The 24,316-nt window shown below is 36.0% G+C and overlaps 2 protein-coding genes across 2 annotated transcripts in view; one reads left to right on the top strand and one right to left on the bottom strand.

Annotated features, from left to right (window-relative positions):
* The window catches only part of LOC140148198 (synapsin-like), a 503,295-nt gene that overhangs the window by 347,224 nt on the left and 131,755 nt on the right, over positions 1–24,316 (bottom strand). The gene's annotated exons all lie outside the window — the stretch shown is intronic.
* On the top strand, positions 12,440–21,300 carry LOC140148196 (metalloproteinase inhibitor 3-like). Its single transcript, XM_072170057.1, has 4 exons — positions 12,440–12,959; positions 19,382–19,630; positions 20,097–20,224; positions 20,873–21,300. The coding sequence occupies exons 1-4, from the start codon at positions 12,824–12,826 to the stop codon at positions 21,128–21,130; spliced, it is 771 nt and encodes a 256-aa protein (XP_072026158.1). The 5' UTR covers positions 12,440–12,823; the 3' UTR covers positions 21,131–21,300.

Below are 24,316 nucleotides of genomic sequence, written 5' to 3'. Positions count from 1 at the left end.
ATATATCTGCTAAAAATATTGTTCACACATTTCTCAAGCAACAATAGAGCCAAGGGGGTCACTTTTAAGTTTCATAGTATGCATGACCAGAAAAACATGAATGGCGTTTAGTGGGTCAAAAATGTTGATGCGCGACTACTACTAGTAATTTTGAAAACATAGCCTAAACAGGATTTACCCTTTAGCAATGTTTAGAGCAAAAACACTCCTATACATGAATTTAGCGCATTTTAACAACAAATAAATAGGATTTTTATCTGAAAGGTAGCACCAATTAATAGAGGTTGTCAGCCTTTCGCCATCTTGTGGGTACAAACGATCTGCGTGTTCATGCATCGGACACTACGCGCAGGGCGCAGCTTGCCACACAGCTGTTATCACGCGTTGATGCGGGGATTTTGCTGTTCACGCATGGAGATTGAACGACCGTCACAGCGTGTACCCACAAGATGGCGGCATATGACGTCACGCTGACAGCCTCTATACAGGATACACCCTTCATATGTTTCTTTTTTAAATAATTTTCCAATATTTATAATGTTTGAGTGACGATCCTGATGTAAATCAGTCGAGGAAACACGCTTTGTGAATGAGTGGGATCATTAAAATGACTCCTAAACGCATCAACTGGCGTTTTTGACCCCGTTTGAAACTTAACTGACCCCCATTGCCCTGTTGATGCTTGAGAAATGTATGAACTATATTTTTAGAAGTTATATTTTCCCCGGGATATTTTCACATATTTTTACCGAAAGAGAAAGGTGTGATAAACATTCTTTGAGATATTAATTGATTGGTTGGTTGATGTTCAACTCGTACCCAGCTGAGAGACTGAGAATTTACTTCAATTCTTTCTTCCATTCTACTGCATCCCCATTCCAAAAATGTATTTTGTACAATCCCAATTATCTCAGTGATTCGTCAACAGAATTTGATGATTTATATATACACCATCCTAAAGCAGAAACGTCATGGTTCTTGAATCTACAAAAAGGTTTTGATTTTACTGCTGACATTTTAAGTTACATCCCCTAATCCACACGGCCTGTTATTATTGAGACACCCTGTATATTTAATATCACAAAATCTATGACACAATCTTTGCTCTTCAAAGATAGCAACTCCAGTATGCCCTTGACAGGGCCGTAGCAAGGTTGAAAAATGTGGGGCGGCCATCACAAATGTGGGGCGGCCAAATTACAAATATATTCCCGATTTGAAATAACGATATAAAGAAAAACATAACAAATTGTTCAAAAAGTGGGGCGGCCATGGCATCCCCGGCCGCCCCGCTTGCTACGGCCCTGGCCCTTGATGCCATTGAGCTAAGGTTGTGTTTCGGTGTGGTATTGTTGATCATGGTACTCAAGTTTGGTTTGGGAGTGGGGGGTTGTGCCACTGAGAATTTAAAAGTGGGCCCATAAATATACCAAGTTTCCAAAAACGATTTGACCCATCGCAATACCAAAAATTTTCGCAAATTACCAAAAGTTTTTTTTGGCATGTGACTCCGGGTTTTCCTGTGAGTCACATGATTAGCTTTACCGCTCCTGTCACAATTCTGATGAAGTCCCACGGATGTGGTGATGAAATATTAAAAGTAAGTCACTATTTTGTTGACAGAACTGTTTAAAATATTCATTCTACCAATTAATTGCAATGGATTTTAACTTGAGTGCACTGGGCAGTTTGAAAATGGTTGGTTGGTGAACCAAAAAAAATGGCAATTCAACACCAAAATTTTCAAGAAAACACAACATGAAATGCAAGGTTCTAAATAAAAAAATCAGAAATTACAAATAGTTTTACCCTAGAAATGGTAAATTGTGTTCACCACTAAAATATTTTTTTCACACTTTTGTCAGTCGAACATCGGCAAGATCTAGAATCATGTCCTACAGGGAAACAAACTTTTTTTGCCTATTCTAGAAATTTTGGTAGTCAATGATTAATGCCTATTATTTCCAGCAAAGTCCATGCAAATTTATTATTTATTTGACCTCTGATGAACCCAGATGACCTTGAAATGACCTTCAAATCTTTGGGCATATAATGCTGATCATGTATCATAATGAAAACCAAATAAATGTAAAAAGTGAATGTTCAAAATATACTTGTTGTTATTAAGAATGTGAACTGTTATTTTATAAGATTATATTTTAAATTTGTATATATTTGACATTTTTACTGATCACCAAATGACTGATACCTGAGTAAATAACAGGATCCTGAATTATGTTAATTTAAGCTAATAATGGAAGCTAAAAGCTAAAGTATGTATTAAATTATTGATAAAAAGTTGAATGTATTAGTTTGTTTTTCATGCCCACATTGGGTGGTGAATATACGGGTTTTGAGACGACAATGATTAATATCGCTGACAAATACCAGATTGCTATAAACCTATTATATAACCTTTGAAGCGCCATCTGCAATTTGTCAATCGCAGGCAGCTACAATGGTGAAAACAGCTTTCCATTATGTAGCCCTCTATAATTGTGATACATGGTTCCTAGTTATATGTGATTTGTCAGTATGCATTGATCATGATGATATGAAAGACTGTGCTGGCAAACCAATACAAAAGTTGCACTGTGACCCCATTGTGACAATGGCTTACCATAATTTAAAATATTTTGTACTACCTGGGGCCACTCAGTTTCATAGTGCACATGTGTGTGACCAGAAACACGCCCTATAAAAATTTGTGAGCAAAAAACACCCCAAACAAGAATTTAACATGGTTTCACAACAATTTTAGCCCCTAAATAGAATTGCATCTGAAAGGTAACTAAGCAGAAGAGTAGTCTGAAAGGTCATGGCAACCGTTGCAGGTTTTGAATAAAATGTACTTTGTTTGTAAATCAGTGGGACTCTTTTAAATGCAACAACTATAAAAAGAAGGAAATAAAACTCGACTTTTTTTCTAGAAAACAGGCATTTTTGACCCCTAAATGCGATTCTCATTCATTCTCTGTAATGGACCTTTTTTTTCACATTTTGTCTGGTCCAGGCCCGCACGCAGGATTTTGTTTGGGGGTGCTGATTTTGAAAAAGTGGACCTTTTTTCCCAAGGGGGGGCAATTTTGTGAAAAGTGGACTTTCTTTCCAAAATTTGGACATTTTTTGACGAAAAACCTGTAAAAAACCTGATTCTGAAATTTTGGGACTTTTTGTACACTTTGGCAAATTTGGGGGGTGACGCCTGGTCTGGTCATGCATGTGTATACACTATGAAACTTGAGTGCCCCCACCCCACCCTGGAGTTTGTTCACTGTAGCATTCATTGATAGGTGATTGAAATGCCCCTATTTTTACAATTCCAAGGACGCTTTTGCAAACTTGCCCCTATTTTAACATCCAGTATAAGGCTTCAACACACCGTAATATATTTCAATGGTACAACATATTAATATGGTGTCATAGAATCATAAAAGTATGCCTTTGTGTCTATCAATAAGCAGGTACCTAAGTAGACCTACAAATGCTTTTTAACAAATTCCCTGAATTATATTGTTAAACTTCCTATGCATGTTGTAACAGTCAATTGAATTAGTGACCCCTTTTTATCCATTTCGAGTTTTACCCCTAATTCTTTAATTTCACGGACAATTTTGTCTGTGGATTTTCCCTCAAATCGACCCCTTTTCCCGCAATTTTGGTAACGATCATGCGATCGGTAACTCAACTTGAGTGGCCCCACCAGGGGCAATTCAGGCAAAGCTTTTGTAATGGGGGTTCTTCGAAAAATTTTGTACGGGGGTGTGCCACGCAGACTTTCGGATGCTGACTTTCTCTATACCTACTTTTTGCTGTTTTTGCTACCCATCAGTATACCAATTTTCAAGAAATAGTACCCAAAAAGCACCCAAATTTGCCATAATTGTGCTCTTTAAGTGCAATTTTCTCATAATTCGCCCAATTGGGCGCATTGGTCTCCACTGAAAACCCACCCATCGATATACCAAAATCGCTGAAAAGGTACCCCAAAACCGTGGCACACCCCCGTATACCTTCAACCAGGAAGCCCCCCCCCCCCCCCGGGTGCACATGTCTCCATTTGGCTACACGACCAGTTTGATAAGAGCACAGATGCTATTTTTTGCATTCCTGGTTTGATTTAATTTTTAAATGAGTTAAAAACATAAAACCACTAATTTATGTGCCAATCTGTGTAGAGTTGAGTGGATAATTAGGAATTAGCCTCAGACCAGTGTTTGAAATCAGTGGTTGTCAGGTTACAGAAGACAACCAAACTGATTGTGGACAACCTAAAAATATATCAACCAAATTCTATATACACAACTTAACATATTTCAACTTGTCATGCAATCAAACTGGCAGTAAGGAACAATGGTAATATTCAATTCATAATCTAAAGGAAAATGCACAAAATGTACTGATAAAACTAAACAAATCATGCAAAAAGTGACATTTGTGGCAATAATTGCAGTTCAGATAAATGTTGCAGTCAGCCACAAAATGTAGTGGACAACCAAAATATGAGGTGGGTCAGGTTATCCCAGAGAAGATATCTTACACTTCCCATAATGCCTTTTTCCCATTTGAATGTCCTGTACCCTTTGCTATTCAACATGGGTCGCCATAGTGACGTTATGTACCTCAATGAACAGAGCACATCCAGATCTTACAAAATATGTATATTCCTTAACTCGACCCATGTTTAATCAGCCTATTCTCAACATGAAACAGGGAACCCGTACAAATGCAATGAGCTACAATGTAATGGGAGTATCATTTGATGAAACAAGATAATGATATATCATGTTGCAAAGGATTCTGGGAAGGGTAATATATCTTCTCTGATTGGACACCATCCATTTGTTCTTTATTTCAAACACTACCTCAAGAGGTTAGCACAAAGTGATGAGATAAAGCTTTTGCTCAGTAATATCAACAACTCTGATCAACAACTGTATGCATGCATGATTTTTGTAATTTTCAACAGATCTGCAGTTCTAAATTTCACTTTATTTTATGTTAAAATAAATTTGTACATATTTATTGACAAATTGCAGTATGTTTGATTGTTTCTTTGCTCTCTATTAATTGTACTTTCTTTTTTAAAGGGTAAAGTATATTTTGTCCTCATACCTTCCATTTTATAGCACACACAAAAGTGTTTGGTACCCATCAGTTTTTGGTGTTTATTGACAAGCCTATTCTTCAATATGCAACATTGGATCCTCTTGAAATGCTCATGATTTATAATATTTTATGACTTTTCTTAACATTCATCTATAAATAAGGTAGCTCATACATTGCATTTTGTTGTGGTAGTCTTGTCGTCCATAATCACTGGAAACTGATTGGTACCAATCATTTTGATACACCCTGTATTAACAAATGCAGTCTGTAGTTTATGATGCATGTTCATTTCATTTGAAACAGCACACAATTTTGATGTTTTCTTTCAAACTTGATGATACATCTCTTTTTCAGCAGGCTGTGTCACAAAACTTGCTCAGAAGTAACTCCTACTCCAGTTACTCATTTGTCATAAACATGCACACCAGAAGCCTTTGTTTCTGTAGAAAAAACATTCCTGAAATGGATAAAGTTGATTCAGTTTGCCATAGGGTTGATACATATCAAGTGGCTTTTAGACTTACTACCTTATCTGAACAGATCAAAGTAGCGTCAAACAATACCAAAAGTTTCCCTGAGCCCAAACTAACATGGACTTACACTTTCTTCAAAGCCAATTTTTTACCGAGATACATATCAAATTCTTTTGTATTTATCATAAAAATGATATCATATCTCATCAAACAATGAAAAGCGTGAACTTTTTTAAGCTGAAAGGCCGATTTGATTTTCCTTGTACTGGCTAAGATGTGTATCGCATACTTTGTCGGTATTAGCATACTAAAGAGGATCATGTATACATGACAGAACAATGGAGAGTTGAGCTAATTAAGAAACTAACAATAAGATCTGTTAAGATTGGTGTTGGTGCCCCAGGGGAGGCTGGACATAGCTGCCTCGCTGTTACAGATTGGTTTACTTCTCAACAAAAAAGCCCCTTTTTGCCCTTAAAGATGCTAGTTTCACAGGTGTGGTCATGTAATGTAACCGAGTAGGTGTTTATAAATATTTTAGGTAGAGTAAATGCATCTTTATCATCATCCATAGGCCTTGTCAAAGTGTAAAAAAATGGAAATTGTGGATTAAGCTGTCCAAACATGAAAGGCAAGTCATTAAAATTATATTAAGTTACAATTATTTTATATGTATTTCCAAATGTTATTACACATGCCGCTGTTGTGCATCTATCGCCTCTTATAACCCGGGCGTCATCATTATTTTAAGTAAAACAACGAGGCAAAGCCGAGTTGTTTTACTCCAAAAATAATGATGTTGCATGTTATATAAATAAATGAGACGATAGATGCACGACAGCGGCTAAAAATACCTTTATTCATGTTCTAAAAGTAAACCAAATTTTAATCTAATAAAATCCTACATTTTACAAAGAATTACCTATAGGCTTAGAATCGATCAGTCCCGTTGGTGCTATACACCTCAGATTGGTTCAAATAGCGCCTACGAGTATCATGTCGACGTGCACACGCTAAAGTGTGTTATATTGTGTCATATCACACCGGTAAGAACCAATAAGATTGCAAGAACATTCTCAAGTGTTTAAGAATCTCCAATAAAACTGCTGCCAATTGTGAGCCTAATCATGGAAACTTTAATTTCTCTCCAGGGGGGGGGGGGGAGCACTCCAACTTTGGAGGTGACGCGTATGTAGGGCTGTTAAGACCCCCTTTTTCAGCATCGCTGTCACCCAAAGACCCCATATTTTTTTACGAACACATGTTCTGTCACCCAAAGACCCCTTATTTTTCCATTTGATCTGTCACCCAAAGACCCTTACAAGTTCAATTTGAGCAGCAACTATCCTTTTTCACTGATTTTGTTACTTATTTTGAAAAAACAACGAAATTTGAAGCCATTTAGAACTAGAAATTCAATTTTCGAGGTTTCTGTGGCACTGTTTCGACTCTCACCCAAAGATCCCATTTAAAAAAAAGGTAATGTTCTCACCCAATGACCCCATATTTTTTACATTTTGCTCTCACCGAATGCCACTTAGTGTAAAAGTGCCAGCCCTACACCTATATCCATTTCATATTGAAGTGCCCCCCCCGGACTTCTCTCACCATGCCAATTCAGTTTCAAGTCTAACAGATCCCTCAACCAGTCCGGTCCGACTGCCTGATCAGGAAATATTGCCGAGTTAGGCAGCATGTTGCCGAGTCAGGCAGCATGGTATCCCACAATGCAATGCTCTATTTCAATGCTCTTATTTTAATATACCGTTATTTCTTGGTTTAGAGTAAAGAAGTAGGTAAAATATATAAAATTATTAATGGATGTACAATTAGTAGTATTTTTTCATCAATTTTAGTTAAAATAAAGTTAATTTGCATATTTAAATCAATTTTTGTTTAAACTGTTAGAAATTGTTTTGTTATTTAAATTATTTTCCTCCCTGTGGAATTTTTTTTTCGCCCGGTGAAACATTGTCAACTTACATGTAGCTCATGTGTGTCAAAGTAAAATTTCTACCGATCTTTTATAAAATCACCATGAACAATTTAGTCCTTAGTCTGTCAAATTTGGAAGGGCTACCAAAGCCTGTGTTGCCTGGCAAGGCAACATTCTGCCGGACTGTCGGACAGGACAGGCAGTCGGACTGGACTGTCAACTATGAATCTGCCAATATGCTGCTTGAACATCACCCAACACTTGTCAAATATTAATGATAGGTCATCAGAGTTGCTGCCTTGGACATCAGTTGAGCTTTTGACACTTTATGGCCTACACAAGGTAGCAGCACACAGCATAGACTCTTCTTTCTAGAGTCTATGCACACAGGCTCTGCAGGGAAATTAGCCCTACTATTGGGCCATTTTTAAACAAAGTATATACCCAAGACACCATCCTGAGAACTGAAAAACCCAGTGACAGCTCACAACCCAGTGGCCGCGACTGGGTTTAGCAGTTCTCATGATTTTGCATGGTGTCTTGGAGTATATTTGTTTGGCTAGCGGAAACTTCCATGCACGGATCTCAAGCTTCTTGTAAGATCGCTCCCAATGTGTGGTCATCAAGGGGGTAAATGTAGGCATTTCATAAGGCAGTGTTTCAGAAGAACCGATTCTGTTCCTCATGTTCATCAATGACATGATAGATAACATCTCCAATGGTATTGACCTATTTCTTCTCCCTGGATGGCTGGAGGAGCTGTATCTTGTCCAGCTGATGGTGAGTACCTTGACATTGAAGAGGACAAGCCAGTCAGAAGCCCAGTCCAATATCTTCTGGAGATCATCCATATAGAGCCTGCAGCTTTTCAACATTATAACTGTTTGTACGAAACAGTTTGTAGAGAGCAGTGTACAGAAGTGACCAGTCTACTATAAAATGAATAATCAGGATTCAGCTGTTTCATTTGGCACAAGTTGATAATACTTTTATTCTAAAAAATTAGTGCTGTATTTTTCTGGAATGGGAAGTAATTATTGAGTGACCAAATGTTTTTGCACATTATAATGAACCTGTATCCCTTCCCACTGTTACAACTTTATCAACATAATGAAGTACACTTCTCAAGCTCAAAATTCTAATTTCAAAATTCTATTAAAAAGCAGTTTAATTCTCCTTTAACCCTGGTTCTAATTCCGGACACGTTGATTGGTAATTCAGTGAACCTCAACATGATTAGATGTGTTGTTAATGTCACCTCAGGCGAAAGAAATTGCCTCTATTTTGCTTGATTTCACTAATTGCTGAAACCGCAAGTTGTGGTATTAGCTTCATCCATCATACTCTGCCATAGTTGGTTATGATATTTTATCAGCTTGACAATAGAAAAGTATCCTACTATTTTGATAAAATTAAACCAACGAACTTGCATTGACCTGTAATGTTCCTATAGTTGGAAAAAATAATTTTTTGAAAAATTTATGTTATCAGAAAAGGTTGTAGTTATGAATAGCAAATAAATAAAAGAAAGCAAAAATGTATTTATTTGAAATAAATTGATTTCAAGCAATGAGTAGATAAGTTAAGTTCCGATATAGCCTATATTTGTATGTATGTTTCGTGAACTCATAATTTTGTGAACTCATTAGCAGAAACATCCAAGAGTTCTAAATATCTTGCTTTTCAAGCATGTAAAACATTACACAATTATCATTAGAAATGTCTTGCTTCGACAAAGATTAGTAAATTTGGTAAATAATGTATTTTAATAATGATGATGATCTAAACAGAATTCAAAACATTTCCAGGATTTAACTTGAGGTCTTTCGCAAATGAATCCTCTGTAACTTCACCAGGTGTAATTTGGTTCAATTCAAAGGCATGGCAGGAAGAGAGACAAAGGGAACAAGTGCGCAGGAAATCTCATTAAGGCCTTAATTACATGGCTGCATCTTTTGTTAATTAATCAGCCTCATTCAATGAGGCCACAACAATCACTCAGATGGACATAAACTTGAAGCAAAGTAGAATATATCAAATTTGTATATGACCGGACCCTTTGTATTTCTAAAATCTGCATTATTCAATACTTGTTTGAAAAACTAGTTTAAAAATACAAAACACTCATTGTTGTCATGTTAAAATAATGTACATGGTAATGATGATTGAGATATTGAATGTAGGCCTATTATGTCACTGATTGAAGCTGTTGCCGATGGTCTAAATTCCTACTCCTGATTCCAGAAAAATACAGTACTAAATTTTTTTGAATAAGAAAAATATAATCCTGTTTTGCCAAATGACACATAGATAAATCCTAATCCTTTAGTTAGCACTAAATGACAATAAAATCAAATTTTAATAATTTTGAAATTTGGGGGAATGCAGTCACAAAATTCAAAGACTTGGGACAGCACTCAAATCTAGAGTTTTAGGCTTAGAGTTTGCTCATAAATTTAATATCTTATGTTAATTTTGATCATTGATTTTAAAAGAGATTCGAAAATGTGTTTTCCAAAAATTAGAATACATAACCTGAAATATTAGTCCTTTTGTACAAATAAGTCTTTGGGTTTGATTATATTACAGCATTTATATGGAAAACGCCCTAAAAATCCATGCTTCTCAAATTTGTCCAAATATTAAAATTTGGTTTCCATCAAGCTGGATCCAGGGGGTGCTTTGGTGGCTGCAGCACCCGGGGTATGAATCGAAAAAAATTTTAAAAAGGAAGAAAGAGAGAAAGAAAGAAAGGAAGGAAAAGTATGCACCAAATCGCTGAATTGAGTTCAGAAATGCCAAATTTCCCTAGGCAGGGGACGCTGCCCTTCCAACACCCTAGACCCCTAACTTTACAGCAGGCGCGGTTTAGGGGGAGCGGGCCCTTCTCCCACAAAAGAGGAAATGAGAGAAGAAAAGAAAGGGGAAAAAAGGAGAAAAGAGAAGAGAAAAGGCGAAAAGGAGGAGAGAAAAGTTAAAAGTAATTGCACGTATGAGTATAGGTCCATGCCTAAAGACCGTCCGCACAGTCGGGCGATCGGATAGGTCCTATAATATAGGCCTGCAATTATTTTAGGCATTGCTTGATTGAAGGCGGATCCTCGTACCAAAAGCTTGTGAAAATTACTGCGGGCCCGCCGATATTCCGGGGCTATTAGGCCTACATTTTGTCACCAAAGTCACTGCCTTCCGACTGAAATCGACATAGGGATTTTCCTGTAGTACGAGTCAGTGGACACTCTTGAGAGCAAAAGAGACTACGTTTCCATTCTATGTAGACGACAATAATAGGGAAAACTTGTCCAAGGCTTCATGAAAGGCTTCATGGACGGGCCGTCATTTCACAAATTTTTGTTCTTTTCAAACTAAAATTTTACACACTAATAGTGATAAAATTGTCCACCAAATCGCTTCAATTAGGTTTAATTTTGTAAAAGTTTCTTACTTCTCAGGGGGCACATCCCCTCAGACACCCCCTCATGTAGTGCATAAACAAAGTAGCCATAATAGCTTCTGCTTTCAACATTTGCCCATTTATGATTAAAACAATTTATCTACAACAACTACAGGGAAACTTGTCCACGAAAAGGCTTCATGCCCCGTCATTTCATAAATTTTCGGCTTTTTCAAACTAAAATTTTACACACTAATAGTGACAAAATGGTCCACCAAATCGCTTCAATTAGGTCTTCATTTTGCAAAAGTTTCTTACTTCTGACGGGGGCACATCCCCCCTCAGACTCCCCCCTCTGCGTAGTGCATAAACAAAGTAGCCATAATAGCTTCTGCTTTCAACATTTGCCAATTTATGTTTAAAACAATTTTCAGGCCTACAACAATTACAGGAAAACTTGTCCACGAAAAGGCTTCATGCCCGTCATTTCACAAATTTGGCTTTTTCAAACTAAAATTTTACACACTAATAGTGACAAAATGGTCCACCAAATCGCTTCAAGTAGGATCTTCATTTTGCAAAAGTGTTTTACTTCTGAGGGGGCACATCCCCTCAGACACCCCCTGCGTCAAGTAAGGCCGACGCGATGCCGCTTTCAGCAAGACATTTTTTACATTTCAGATTTTTTTAGAGCACCCCGGGGGGAAGCAGTCCTGGATCCGCCCTTGGTTTCCATTGCCAGATAGAACTAACTATAAAAGGATAATGATTTAGCTATGTTTCATCCAGCAAAATGGGATAATATTGTTTTAATCTGTATTCTAATTTACAGAAAACTATGAGTCATACAAAATCATGAAATTATTATCATAAATTACGATGGCTGAACATCTTTGTTTGATAACAAAAAGACAAAAGTTTTATGATGTTCATAATTGTGGAGCTGGTACATTTGTAATCACATTGCAATTTTTATTATTACAGGTAGCACATTTTGGTGTGGGGGGAATCCATCACCATCGGAGTTAAAATATTTAAAACTTATCCATTTTTTTATATAAAGCACATGTTCCACTAAGTCATAATTCACTACAAATTTCAAGTTCACAATAGCTACATCATGTTATGCTCAAATTGCTCAATTTTAATAAAATCATTAAAATTTGTTTCAATTTCACCCTAATTATCATAAATCTTCGAGTACATGTATCTGAATTCAGCCTCTCCTAATCCATGCAATTTGTAAATTGAATCACGCCACAGGGTGCCAAATTTCCACGTCTTTGTTCCTCAGATTTTTTGGTCACAATTTCAATGTTTTATTTAAAAAATAGTTTTTAGCTCAAACCACAAGTTTAATATCTATGCAAATGACCCCCTATTACTGACGCCATTAGCTGTGCACCGACCATGACTTAAGTTAAAGCCAAACACTGCACTTAAGCCACACCCCTAATTGATTATGCTAATAAGCAAGGTAGTGATTCTTTTAATACACCTCAGTTGAATTTGTCAATGAAGTAAACAATACACAACCCTGACAGGTGCAGAACCCAAAGGGCAGGTGGCGAAGAGGGCTAGCTATCAAAACTAGGACAGCCTCTGACACACTTCACTACACACCTTCATTAATCAATATATCCTATTGAGTGGAAACTGTGTGTATTGTTAAAGAGATTGCAATGCACATAAAGCCCATTGGCTAATTGGAGGAGTGGTATAAATATAGCGTGGCTGGCACGCGACTACTATCAACTCACTCACTTGATTAAGTTTTCAGCAAATATGAACCAAGGACTGTACCAATAGGACCTTGATTACATACCAGTTGCTGGCACTACAACTTGACCAACTTGGAATAATAGTTTAAAACTCGTGTGTGTGTATTTGTGTTACTGTAGACAATCCGCCATGGAGTTGACTTGGTGCAGTAAATGGAGTACATTTACAGGCTGTGTCTTAATATGGACCTGTCTACTGAAGATAGCCCAAAGTTGTACATGCCTTCCTAAGCACCCACAACAGCACTACTGTGAGTCCGACTATGGTAAGTTCAGTTTCGTTGTATCTTTATATTATTAGTGATAAAGACTATTTAATGTCACATCATGTCAGTAGTTTCAAGAATTTCATTTAATATGAAAAAGTCTGCAATTAGTTGAAATTGAGATACTTTAGAATTAACCAATTTTCATGATTGATAGGAGACTTTCTTTTTTCCCTTCAATGTTTGATATGTGATAAGTTTAGTTATGAATGTGTAAATATGATATTTACTACAACAACACACATGGTTGGTTCCCATATTGGGTTTTCAACTTGACTTTGTTCAAAATCATGTTCACTCCTTCAAAAAGGGTGTGGTTGGTTTGTTTGGTACGTCACATTCAGATTTGCAAGGGTTTATCACAGAGAAACAAAAGGCTACTTTTCTTATCAAGCCTGAAACTGAAAAAGAAACACAATTCCTGTACCTCGGCAATCTTGGTATTCACATGTTCACTACATACATACAGAAAACAGATGATTGTATGGAAGAGGCTTTTTTTTTCAATTACATTTCAGAAAAACATACTTTATTCCAGGGGTAATTGAAATTTACCACCCATTTTATATATTAACCAAGTAAGGCCAAATAAAAAAATAAACATGTTTCACGTCCCCTCCCGCTTCCTTTTTTGAGGTTTTCTCAAATAAATTTTTATTTTTAAAATTCAGTTATAACTTTTCAAAAATATGTCTAGGAAGTTGGGATGCTTTCTATAGCCTTGTTAAGATACAAGAAACATTTTAGGAATGTTTTGTGATCATTAGAGGGGGTGTAACTCTCAGAACAACAAATAAAAAAGGGCCTCCTCCTTTTTCCAGGCATTATTGTATGTACAGATTGTACGCTAAAACGGCTCTAAGTATGGGTATTTACACCAATTTTGCGATAAAAAATAGAAAATAAAAAGCCCCTCTTCCTCCTTTTTTTGAAAACCGGACGTGAAACATGTTTTATTTTTTACTTGGCCTAATCTAATTACATAGGGGCCTACCTAGAACTCTTGTTTTAAAGCACTGAAGCTTACAGAAATATAAAGTACAAAGATATGTACGATTTGAACTAGCCATAGTGGCTCTCTATGCCTGCCTCATATATCCCCTATATACAGACGGCATGCATGATTGTACTTTGCAACCCAAGCCGCCTAAATCATTCATTTGTTCATGACTTCCCTGTTGTTCTTTATTCCCATTCTGTTCCAGTCTGAGTAATTTCACATCCATCGTCTCACGCTGCCACTATTCACAATTCATTTGTTTCTTTTCTGTGAATTCATAAAGCAATTCCCAAATCAACACCACACTTAAGGCATGCCTTGAATAGAAATGAACCCTGAATAGCTACACATCTACTTCTCCAGGATAAAGTTCCAAAAATTGTAATAAGTGTCCTAGGTTAAGATTGGCCTGCAGCCTTAAAACTTCATCATGTATTAGTTGTCATACAAGTAATCAGTTACAAGATCCGTCAGGCTCTTGGTAGCATGTTAACATTCTTGGCATTGCCTTGGTATAATCTGTGCAACAGTTAAACGTGTTGAGGGGGGTTAGCAGACTGAAGAAAGCGAAGTAATGCACTTTTAATTTGACACTCTAATTACAGACATCTTTAATGTATAACACAGCCCACAGGACCATACGGGGACGTGCCGCAAACATGGCTAGCATTTTTGGCCTTTTTGTACAATTTAAGCCAATTTTGGTATATGGATGGGTCCTTTTTTCAAAATTTTTCTCAATTTTGTTGGAAAATATCCCAATTTTGTCTCAATCTAGCTTAAAAATGTTGGGAAAATTTGTAAAAATTAAGACAATTTGAGTTATTTGGCTGAAAATTGTGACTTTTGGTATATATATATATCGATGGGTCCAAATTGCTTGAAAAATTGGTATACATGTATTGATGGGGTCCACTTTCAAATTCTCAGCAGCACACCCATACCAAAACCAAACTTGAGTACCTCCCCCCTCATGATAATGGTAAAAGAACTCAAATTGCATGCATCGTTCAATTTTGTTTGTGCATTAATATCTCAACTAATATTATTAACCCCGGATATTAACATATGAAGAATGAACAAAATATTCAAATCACAAATTTTGTAATGGAATATAAGGTGTCACCAAGTATACCATCAAATTGTGAAGTTGTCAACATATGAAAGATTGACAGTTATCCTGAATTTCCTCCTCACTTATAGGTTCCACAAATTGAAACAAATTACAACAAAGGAAACGTTAGGAAATAATGGAAAGGAAAACATATTTTAGAACCCTTCCAGCCAGGCCCACTCCAAATCCAAAATCACTCCCCTTTATTTATACACACTGCACATATATTGTGTTTAGGGTTCACTTGCCAAGTCAGTCATGATTGCAACTAATTATGACAAAGAAAAATAATTTAGAGTGCTGCCGGGCGTTACTAAAAGTGTCCAATGTGTGTGCATCATAAAACTGTACATACACAGGTGATGGCGTGGAAGAATATCATTTTGTGGTATCTACATGTATACGTGTGGGTTTTTTTCTCTTTTTTTATAATATATATATAATTGAGGTTGAGGATTACGGGAATAGCTTGTTAAATTGCAGGTGTTTCATGATGAGTAGTTGTAAATATGTAACTTTTATTATCAGATTGCACTTTGGACAATAGGACATAGCTATCAGTGTTTATTATAGCTTTTTAATATGTTCTTATCTGGTTTTGGGCCAGTGCAGAGCATAGGTAAGGCACCCTGGATTTTTGTAAGTCTGGTGTTGATACAACAGTGGCTAAGCGTGGCTATTGTTATGAGCCACGAGTCATTGGAGTTTGCCATCAAACCCTGCAGATGGTTCCATTGTTGGGTTAACCATAAAATAGGCCTAACAAAACAATATTTTAATGATTGGTGCAACTATAGATTGGTTAAAACTTAATACTCTCATTTAAAAATAAATGTATGTTTTTCGACCCCACTGCAACAAATTTGAGCTTTTGTAGTGCAAGCTTTAAAATAATAACGCTACAGGTAGGGAAATGGCAACATGAATTCTTATCTATTATTAGTACCTGAATGTTCCACTTTGATGATTTTTTAACCAAGTTTGATTTGGTGCCAAGGTTTTAAATTATCTTTTTTTTTCTTCTCAAACTTATTTGACAACTGGGGCATATCATGTGCATGTTGTTTTTTTCTTCTTGTTACAGTGTTTGAGTTTTATCAAAGATCCTAAAAATAATTTTTTTAGTATCTTTGGTTTTATAGATTTGGCTAATTTGGGTCAAGTGTAAATGGCTTTGTGCATTCGATTTTATCTGACAGAGACAGCCAATTAAATTCACAAATTTTCATTTCTAAAGTAATATATACAATACAGATGTTTTGTGTTAATTTTGACAAACTTCAACTTGACACATAGGCTTAATTAATATGCTGTTTATTTTACTAGTAAGTATCCTGCTAAAATGTCTGGTTTTGATTAATACAGATTTCATCTAACTCATTGGGAGTAGCATTTCTCTTTATTATTTCTAAACCAATTTATTCCAATACCCCAGACAGGTGACTAGGAACCCCTAAGTACAATACTATTTCACTTTTGATCAGGTCAAGCTGGTCTGCCAGCTTCCAGCAGGCCTTCCATCTTTCTTCTGATTATTTTCAATATTCCAGCCAAATCATTTTGATTATTAATACATACAAATAATATCACTCCCTATGGCTAGTCATGCTAAGCTATCTGACTACTGTTATTTTTACCGTAGGGAGTGGTGCTAAAGTTTTCTTAATTACCTCAATACAATATTTCTACTTGCCGCAGATTCTTGTATTCTAACATACATACTTTTAAATATCATTGATTTGAATGTTATTATCTGAACTTCTGAAACTTCAGGACATCTGTTAAGTTTGTCTTTTTGTATCTTTTGGTCTTTGTTAGAATAAATGATTCTTATCTTAAATTGATTACTGCTTCCTTCCTTTGTTGACCATCCACAATGACTCTCTTCCTTCCATATCCATCAGTCAATCAATACTGATCAATTGCTCATTAGTGACTGATCAATCAATCAATATTGATCACTTCTTTCCTGCCACTCAACAAGATTACTAGGAGAAATAACATTTGCATAATAGAATGATCACCAAAGGGCTAAACCCCCACTCTTTGTCATTTATGTATAAACTAGACCTTCCAGTAAAGCTTATATTTTGGCTAACTGTCTTTTGTTACAGATTGTTTTGGGTTGGGATGTAGGATTTGGTGCTTGTGGCCTTTTCTGTTGATACAATAACTCTGACAATTGGGTACAATAGCATTTATTCTGAGAGGATTTGATTTGAACAAATTGGCCATCTGTTGTGTTCTGTTTACCTTCTGTCACCATTGTTGTTTGACATAATAAAATCTGTTTGGTGGTGTGGTTCTGTAGGAATTTAGATTATGGTACAGGTTGTACAATGTATCCAAATTTTGAATGCATAAAATATTGTACAATTTATCATCACTAAATAACTAACTATTTTATGTTTAATTGTGCCTTTTGCACATTTTGAATGCAACATTATGCCCAGATGGCTTATAGCCAAGTTCCAATGTAAATGACCTTACAACTGCCTTTAGGCTTCTCCTCATCTTCTTTGTCTCAGTACGTTCCATCAAATTTCACCAAAATTCAATTTATATGATGACATACACAACATATACAGCTGATAGTTAATTGAGCAAGCACCTTCCTTAGAGCGTGTCCGCCTGTATGTCAGAAGTCGACCATATACGGGACTGGTGGTCAACATGAATTGACCTTTTCGTATGGCCAACAAATCTGTAGTAGTAGACCTCTGACTGGGAAGACATGAAGGGCAGTATGTAGACTGAAGACCTAAATGTCAACCTCACAAAGAATGAGAGTTGAGTCGATAGAAATAACCAAGACTGGACATTATGACCAATACAGTTAAGTTTGGATTGACTAATAAATGAATAATAATATTTTTAGTCATGTAATATCAGTTCAAAAGTTGAGTGGAAATCTTGCAACACTACAAATGATTCTGGCTCAAACAAAAGGCCTTATTCATGCTAGGCTTTCAAATTTTGTTGTTGACCTATTTGGAATTTTTGTTCTTTTAATTTTACTCATCTGACAAAACTGCCCTGGGAATTCTTATAAAATGTGGAGATGTGCCAAAGTGTAGGCCTAATGTGTAATAGATCCTATTGAATTTGATGCCACTCATCCTCATTTACTAAAATTCTGTCCACCAGGAGGCCTCCACAGGGCAATTCACATGATACTACAATAAAACAGGTGATAGGTATGAATGGTTGTGGAATCAAACTAGAGACCTGTCCCTGTTATCTTACGACTGTCCACCAACAGGCTGCCATTTTTGCTGTTCTGGTTGGTTTATTTGATAGGGTCTATAATAACTAAATGAATTGAGGTCACAGACAGTACAACCTATAACAAATCATCAAAGAAGCTGAAATCAGAGATTTATTATACCATTATTTACTCTTTTCACATTAAAAAAATAGAAATCTGTCTTTATGAAAGGGGGCGATAAGCAAGATAAATGGTGAAAATATAGAATTCTAATTCTAACATTTGTTCATGACACAATTTCTCTATCAGCTAGGATATGAAGCTTGATATGTCAAGGAGTGTTTGATACTTGCACTGACACCCATCTCTTAGACATATGCCATAGTGCTAGGTTCAAATGGAATCCATTGCAGATGTTAGACTCTATACTATGTGCTGATGGAGTGTTGGATAACCATGTGTTAACAAACAAAACTATTTCACGTGGCTATGGATGACTGCATTCCATGTTTGTTTTCAGAAGCGATAATGGACTTCTGAACTTTGTACATCTTGATCAACTTTACATTATATTTCTGATCAGTTTATGGCAGACTTTTATCCCTGTCTTTCAATTTGCCACAACACTTTGTATTCAATTTCATTTGAAATCTTAAACGTCTTAAAGAGAGAATTCCAAGGGTTGATACTCATGTATTATTCATTTTCATCTCTATTTAACCCCCTGGACACTACTGGTCACCTAACAGCATTTCTGATTGGTTGATAACTTGAAATGCTAATTTCAATTGCTTATTATGACTAGGCTTTATTTTATACTATTTATGGTCAAACTTGAATTTGCAGATGATCTTATTAAATACCCTCCTTGATTGGTTCAAAATTGGATGCAATGTTCATTTTGGCCAATCGGCAGGTAGTTCTCATCGCATACTGGTGATTAAATGTACATTCTGTATTAAAAAATGACAAATTAACCATGTTAAGTTGTCCATTCAAGCTAGGATGGCCTCTTCAAACATAGGCCATACAACAAGTAAATTAAGTACTGCTGAATCACTAAATACGATATTTTCTGTTCTTCTTTTTCTTCTCTACAGCTATACGAGCTACCGTTATAGACTCGCATGTTGTTTGGCCCAGTGCAGATCACATTGTTAGAAATGGTGCTGTTTCTTTGTCTTCTGATGTGATCCACAGTGCAGAGAGAGCATACAAGGTGATAGTGAGTCAGGTATACAAAGGAGATGATATTCATCGCAATCAAGTCATGTACCTATACACACCCTACCAAGAAATACTCTGTGGCATTGGACATTTGGACAAGGGCATGCAGTTTCTATTTATGGGTAAGTCGCCCCTTCTCTCTCTCTCCCTCCCTATTTTTCAATTCTTTGACAAGCAAATAAAATGATAAACTAAAGATGGAAATATTCTGTCCACATACGAAAATAATGATATTTTGTTACTTAACAAGACAATAATAATGCATTACATTACATTACATTACATTACATTACATTACATTACATTACATTACATCACAGGCACCCCATGATACCACAGCACTTAGTCGCTTGTACTTAAACATAAAATATTTACACAAATTTGTGACAAAGCAAAAAATGTAGTAAATCACCAGAATTCTCAAAGCACAGACCCTAGAAAGAACTAGGATCTGTGCTCAAACTCGTGGTTCTTCTTGACTGAAAACCAATGTACAGGTATTACAAAAAAAGACAAAGAAAAAAAAAAAAAAAATATGTTTACATAAATATATGTGGCTAATTTTCTGCTTTTTTCTCTTCTTTTCAGGTTCTTTTGACAAAATGTTGGGCAAACACAGCTTTAACCTGTGCAACTACCATCACAAATGGTCTGAAGTCACACCCAAACAGGTGGAAGGTCTAAGGCATGCATACAAAAATAACTGTCATGTTAAGGTGAGAGAACATCAAATGAGTCAGGTTATATGAAAAACAAATTATACAGATTTAACATAATTATATTTTCTCATAATTTCTCAAGTTTTGAACAACTTTTCGAAGTTACTTTAATGTTATACACAGTATTCAAGATCTGAGTACTTTCTACAATTTTTAGTTCTGCTTATAATTGTCTAAAATTATTGTGTAATTCATATAAGTGCTGTGCCCAAATGCATCCATAGCAATACACAATGTTATGAGTCTTGTGCCAATTATAAGCCAAACAAACTATAGTAGCTGTATCAATGTACACACAATTTCAATGTCTCAAGTCCGATGTATATTCCACTTTGGGACTTGGGGGGAGGTAGGCCAGTGAAGTTTCTATAAAAAAAGCACAGGGCGGGCAACAATTCTTCGCGATACTCAGCGATATTTTGATGAAGTATACATGAATGCCTTCACCCAAAGCTGCACCTCTCACAAAGTGGAATATACAACAAACTTCAGAGATATTTTTAAACAGTGCATTGTTTAACCTCAGCCAAACCTAAGGAAATCTTTTTATACAGCTGAAATTGTAAATAATTATATTCTACTTTAAATTCAGTATGAAAATTTGTAATGTTTTGCTAAAATAATTTTGATATTTTTCTTATGCAGATCGTCACATGCGGTATTGATGCATCATGTAGCAATGAACAAGTAGAACTTATATCAGTTCCATTGGAAACAACAACATGGCATAGTAAAGACACAGAACAACACAGTGTATGTCAATGGGACCCTTGGAAAGGAACATGTCAACTATATGAAGCAATATGCAAGAAACATCACCACACAGGACATGTATACTGGGACCTTTCACCAGATTATGAGTTGTGCCAAGCAAGTTTATATCCAGGAGTCATTGACTCATAACAAAGCCACTCATCTATAATTATCCAGAAATCTTGCACTTGGAGATCATTTGTTATCCTCTAGGATCTATATTGATGACTGATTTCAGAAAGACATCTCATCCTTTAAAAGTATCCAAGCCTATTTTTGAGGCCTGCCATACTCCAAACCCACTTTTAAAAATTGGTATAAATATGGATGCACTTTCAGATTCTCTGAGGCACTAAATGTGAGTACCGTGCCGGGGTCACTCAATTGTGGCCTGTACACCATCCGTGATAATATAAACGCGTAAAAGGGTAGTTTTTCAGGTGGATAGGCACGATACTGCTGCAAGTATCGTGTTTAGGGTGTCAAAACATGAAAAAGTGAGAAAAGAGGTAGCAAAATTGCAATTGCTAATACGCAGAAATGAAATTTAGGATATGAAATTGGATGCAAGGAATAAAATCTGTGTTGGGTGTGAAAACAGGAGCTAACAGGCGCGTGTTACCTGTTTAGGGTCATCGTTTTAGCCAATGGTTAAATTCTTGTTTAGGGTGCTCTTCAAAAGTTGATTATCGCGGATGGTGTACAGGCCACAATGGGAGTAACACCCCGGGGTACCGTGGTCAGAATGCTTATGAAGTCTTTGCGAATTCAGAACTCAAGTTGATATTCCGCCCAGATGTGTATTCACAGTTAACCATTGTTGTATCATGTTGGGATATGTTCTTATTCTATGTTTTTTGTTTATGTCTTAAAATTAACAACATGGCTGTAAATGTTTTATTTAAATCTATGTTAGAATTAAAGTAATACTTTGGGCCTTTTGTAAACTTGTACATTTCCTCATTACTTGGACAAGATGTTAAAAACAAGAAAGAATTTGATTTAATTCACATATAATACATTCATCATATGTAATATTATTATTTAGTACTTTGTAGTGGGGAAATGTTTGTGCCATTTTTTGTGGGTTTTCCCCCCTTGACAATATATGGTGCATATGTTAACTTTTATTACAAACCTCATGTTACCGAATCTATGCAGCTCAATGAAATGTTATTTGGATGTTAGAGGTTTAAAAATTTTCCTTTGTGGAATAGTAGGCAATCAAGTCAAACATCTCACAGTGTCATGTAGCATTATACATTCTTGTAAGATATTTGATAAGGATAATACATGTATGCCTCTGTCAGAACAAAATGACTGGCTCACATTATAAATGGCTGTCAGCCTGCCACTTTTACATGCTGCAACATTGCATTTATCATGTTTATAAACTAATATGTTCGTGATTAATTAATGATGCAGCTTGTGAGATCAATCAGATGTTGGATGCACTTCTTTAAGCTTTTGGCATGATACTCTATGACACAATATTATGTTTGACACTTTCTTTTATGAAAAGGCGATAACTCTGTATGAAACAAAAAATCATTTACGATTCCTTTCAAGAGTTTATTCTTAGATTAGTTTGTTTGAAGAAAAAAAAATACACAAAAAAACAATTTATACCTATCTCTTATGGCTGGAGGCCTGTAGGGAAAAGGGGCAAGTAAACAGTCAACGAATTACAAATATTTAGATTTATGCCACTTCATAAATGAATAAAATCTATTACAAGGCGTAAAGTGAAGAAACTTTAGGTCATTAGAGATGACAAAAAAATTGGTAGGGGAGCATTGTGTGACACCAGTGTGTTAGCTAGCCACCTGTCTGCCTGTCATTTTGGACGGGCTGTTTGCTCCTGGGACAGGCAATATTAGTACCTTTGACAGATGACAAATTCTGTAATGCTTGAATGAGTTCTGTGAACTCAAAACAAGACCAGAATAATAAATCAAGGCTAAACCAATAGCGATTTGAATTGACTGAATGCCCAGAAGATGCAGGTCTGGTTTATGCTTTCAGGGTTTTGCGGAAAATGATGGGCACTTTTCAAATCCTATAGCTTTCCAGATCATGTAATAGATTCTATTCATTTTTGAACATGTGTTTTGATAGGTTTCTGTTGAGGGTAGAATATCTCTGTAGATCAATAATTAGTACCAAAGAATTTAACAAGAGAACAAGACTTTCCTGAAGGCAACACCAAAGATGGGTTAGACTAGGGCAACCAGACTCAAGTTAGCCCTACTAGTATAGGGCCTTTTGACTGTGGTGATCCAAAACCACGCTATATCATAAAACTTGGCTATATCCATAGAGAACTGCTAAACCAGTGACTGCTAATTTCCCAGAAGATCGGGTGGAGCGGTTAGTGGGTTTTAGCGGTTCTTGGATATAGTGTGTTTAAAAGGCCCTATAGTAATGCTAACTCAAGTTGTGTGTGCTACACAGGGCACCTGCCAACACATTATTTCTTCACCAGTAATGTTAAGCTTAAAAGTTTGTGACCACCGAGTGCCACCAACTTTTCCCACAAATTAGTAAAGATCAAATGTATGTAAAATGTAGTAGTATTTTAATAGAATAGTCTGCTACTTCAGTGTGCTAGAAGTAATAAATTGACCTATTCATAAATATTTATAACTCATTAATATTCATGAGGCAAATGAACCAATAACAGATGGCCTTTGGTATTTATTAATGCACATCGCTTCAAAACATAATGTTTTGAAGTGGACACAATTTGTGTGCATATTGTTTTGCCATTAATTTATTAAAGCTTTCAAAAATACAATTAAACATCCTTTTGTGATGTTAATGAATGAGGTTAATGACTCATGGACTTATTGGTGTGATTTTTTTGCATAGTCGTTAAAGGAGTGTTCAGATTTGCTCCTATCGTGTTTTGAACCCAAGGTATCCGATTCAAGTAATAAATTGCCCAAGCGGTTTTAATACTATAGTTTTCAGCAAGGTTCTTTAGCAGTTTGCCGATTTGGTGCTGTTTATAGTGTAAACACAGAAGTGGGGTCTGATTGTCTAATTGAATCACGTCATCATCACATCGGAACCTCATTCGCTGATCAAGCTGCGTAGCAATGCGTCTCTTAATTCTTTTTATGCAATAATCAGGAAGAGCAGTCGGACACTGCTGAAGGACCTTGCTGAATACTATAGAAGCAAAAACTTGTTAAAAGACCACTGGCCTGGTAAATGGATCAAATTGTACCATAGACCCTAGCTATTTGGGGAAAAAATGTTATTCTAAGATACCAATTAAAAAAAAAAAATCATTACTATGTAAATGCTGTCTTTGTGGATATAAGTTTAATA

The sequence above is a fragment of the Amphiura filiformis genome, chromosome 3 (genome assembly GCF_039555335.1).
Source record: "Amphiura filiformis chromosome 3, Afil_fr2py, whole genome shotgun sequence".
In the NCBI taxonomy this organism is placed as follows: domain Eukaryota; kingdom Metazoa; phylum Echinodermata; class Ophiuroidea; order Amphilepidida; family Amphiuridae; genus Amphiura; species Amphiura filiformis.
The sequence above is the reverse complement of the archived record's forward strand: the minus strand, read 5'-3'. Positions and strand labels throughout refer to the sequence as shown.

What these genes read in the sequence shown, in the direction of transcription:
- LOC140148196 (XM_072170057.1), top strand. Translation starts at nt 12,824, where the DNA reads ATGGAGTTGACTTGGTGCAGTAAATGGAGTACATTTACAGGCTGTGTC. An exon ending in CATGCAGTTTCTATTTATGG is followed by an intron (nt 19,631 to 20,096) that starts GTAAGTCGCCCC and finishes TCTTCTTTTCAG; the next exon opens with GTTCTTTTGACAAAATGTTG. An exon ending in AAAATAACTGTCATGTTAAG is followed by an intron (nt 20,225 to 20,872) that starts GTGAGAGAACAT and finishes TTTCTTATGCAG; the next exon opens with ATCGTCACATGCGGTATTGA.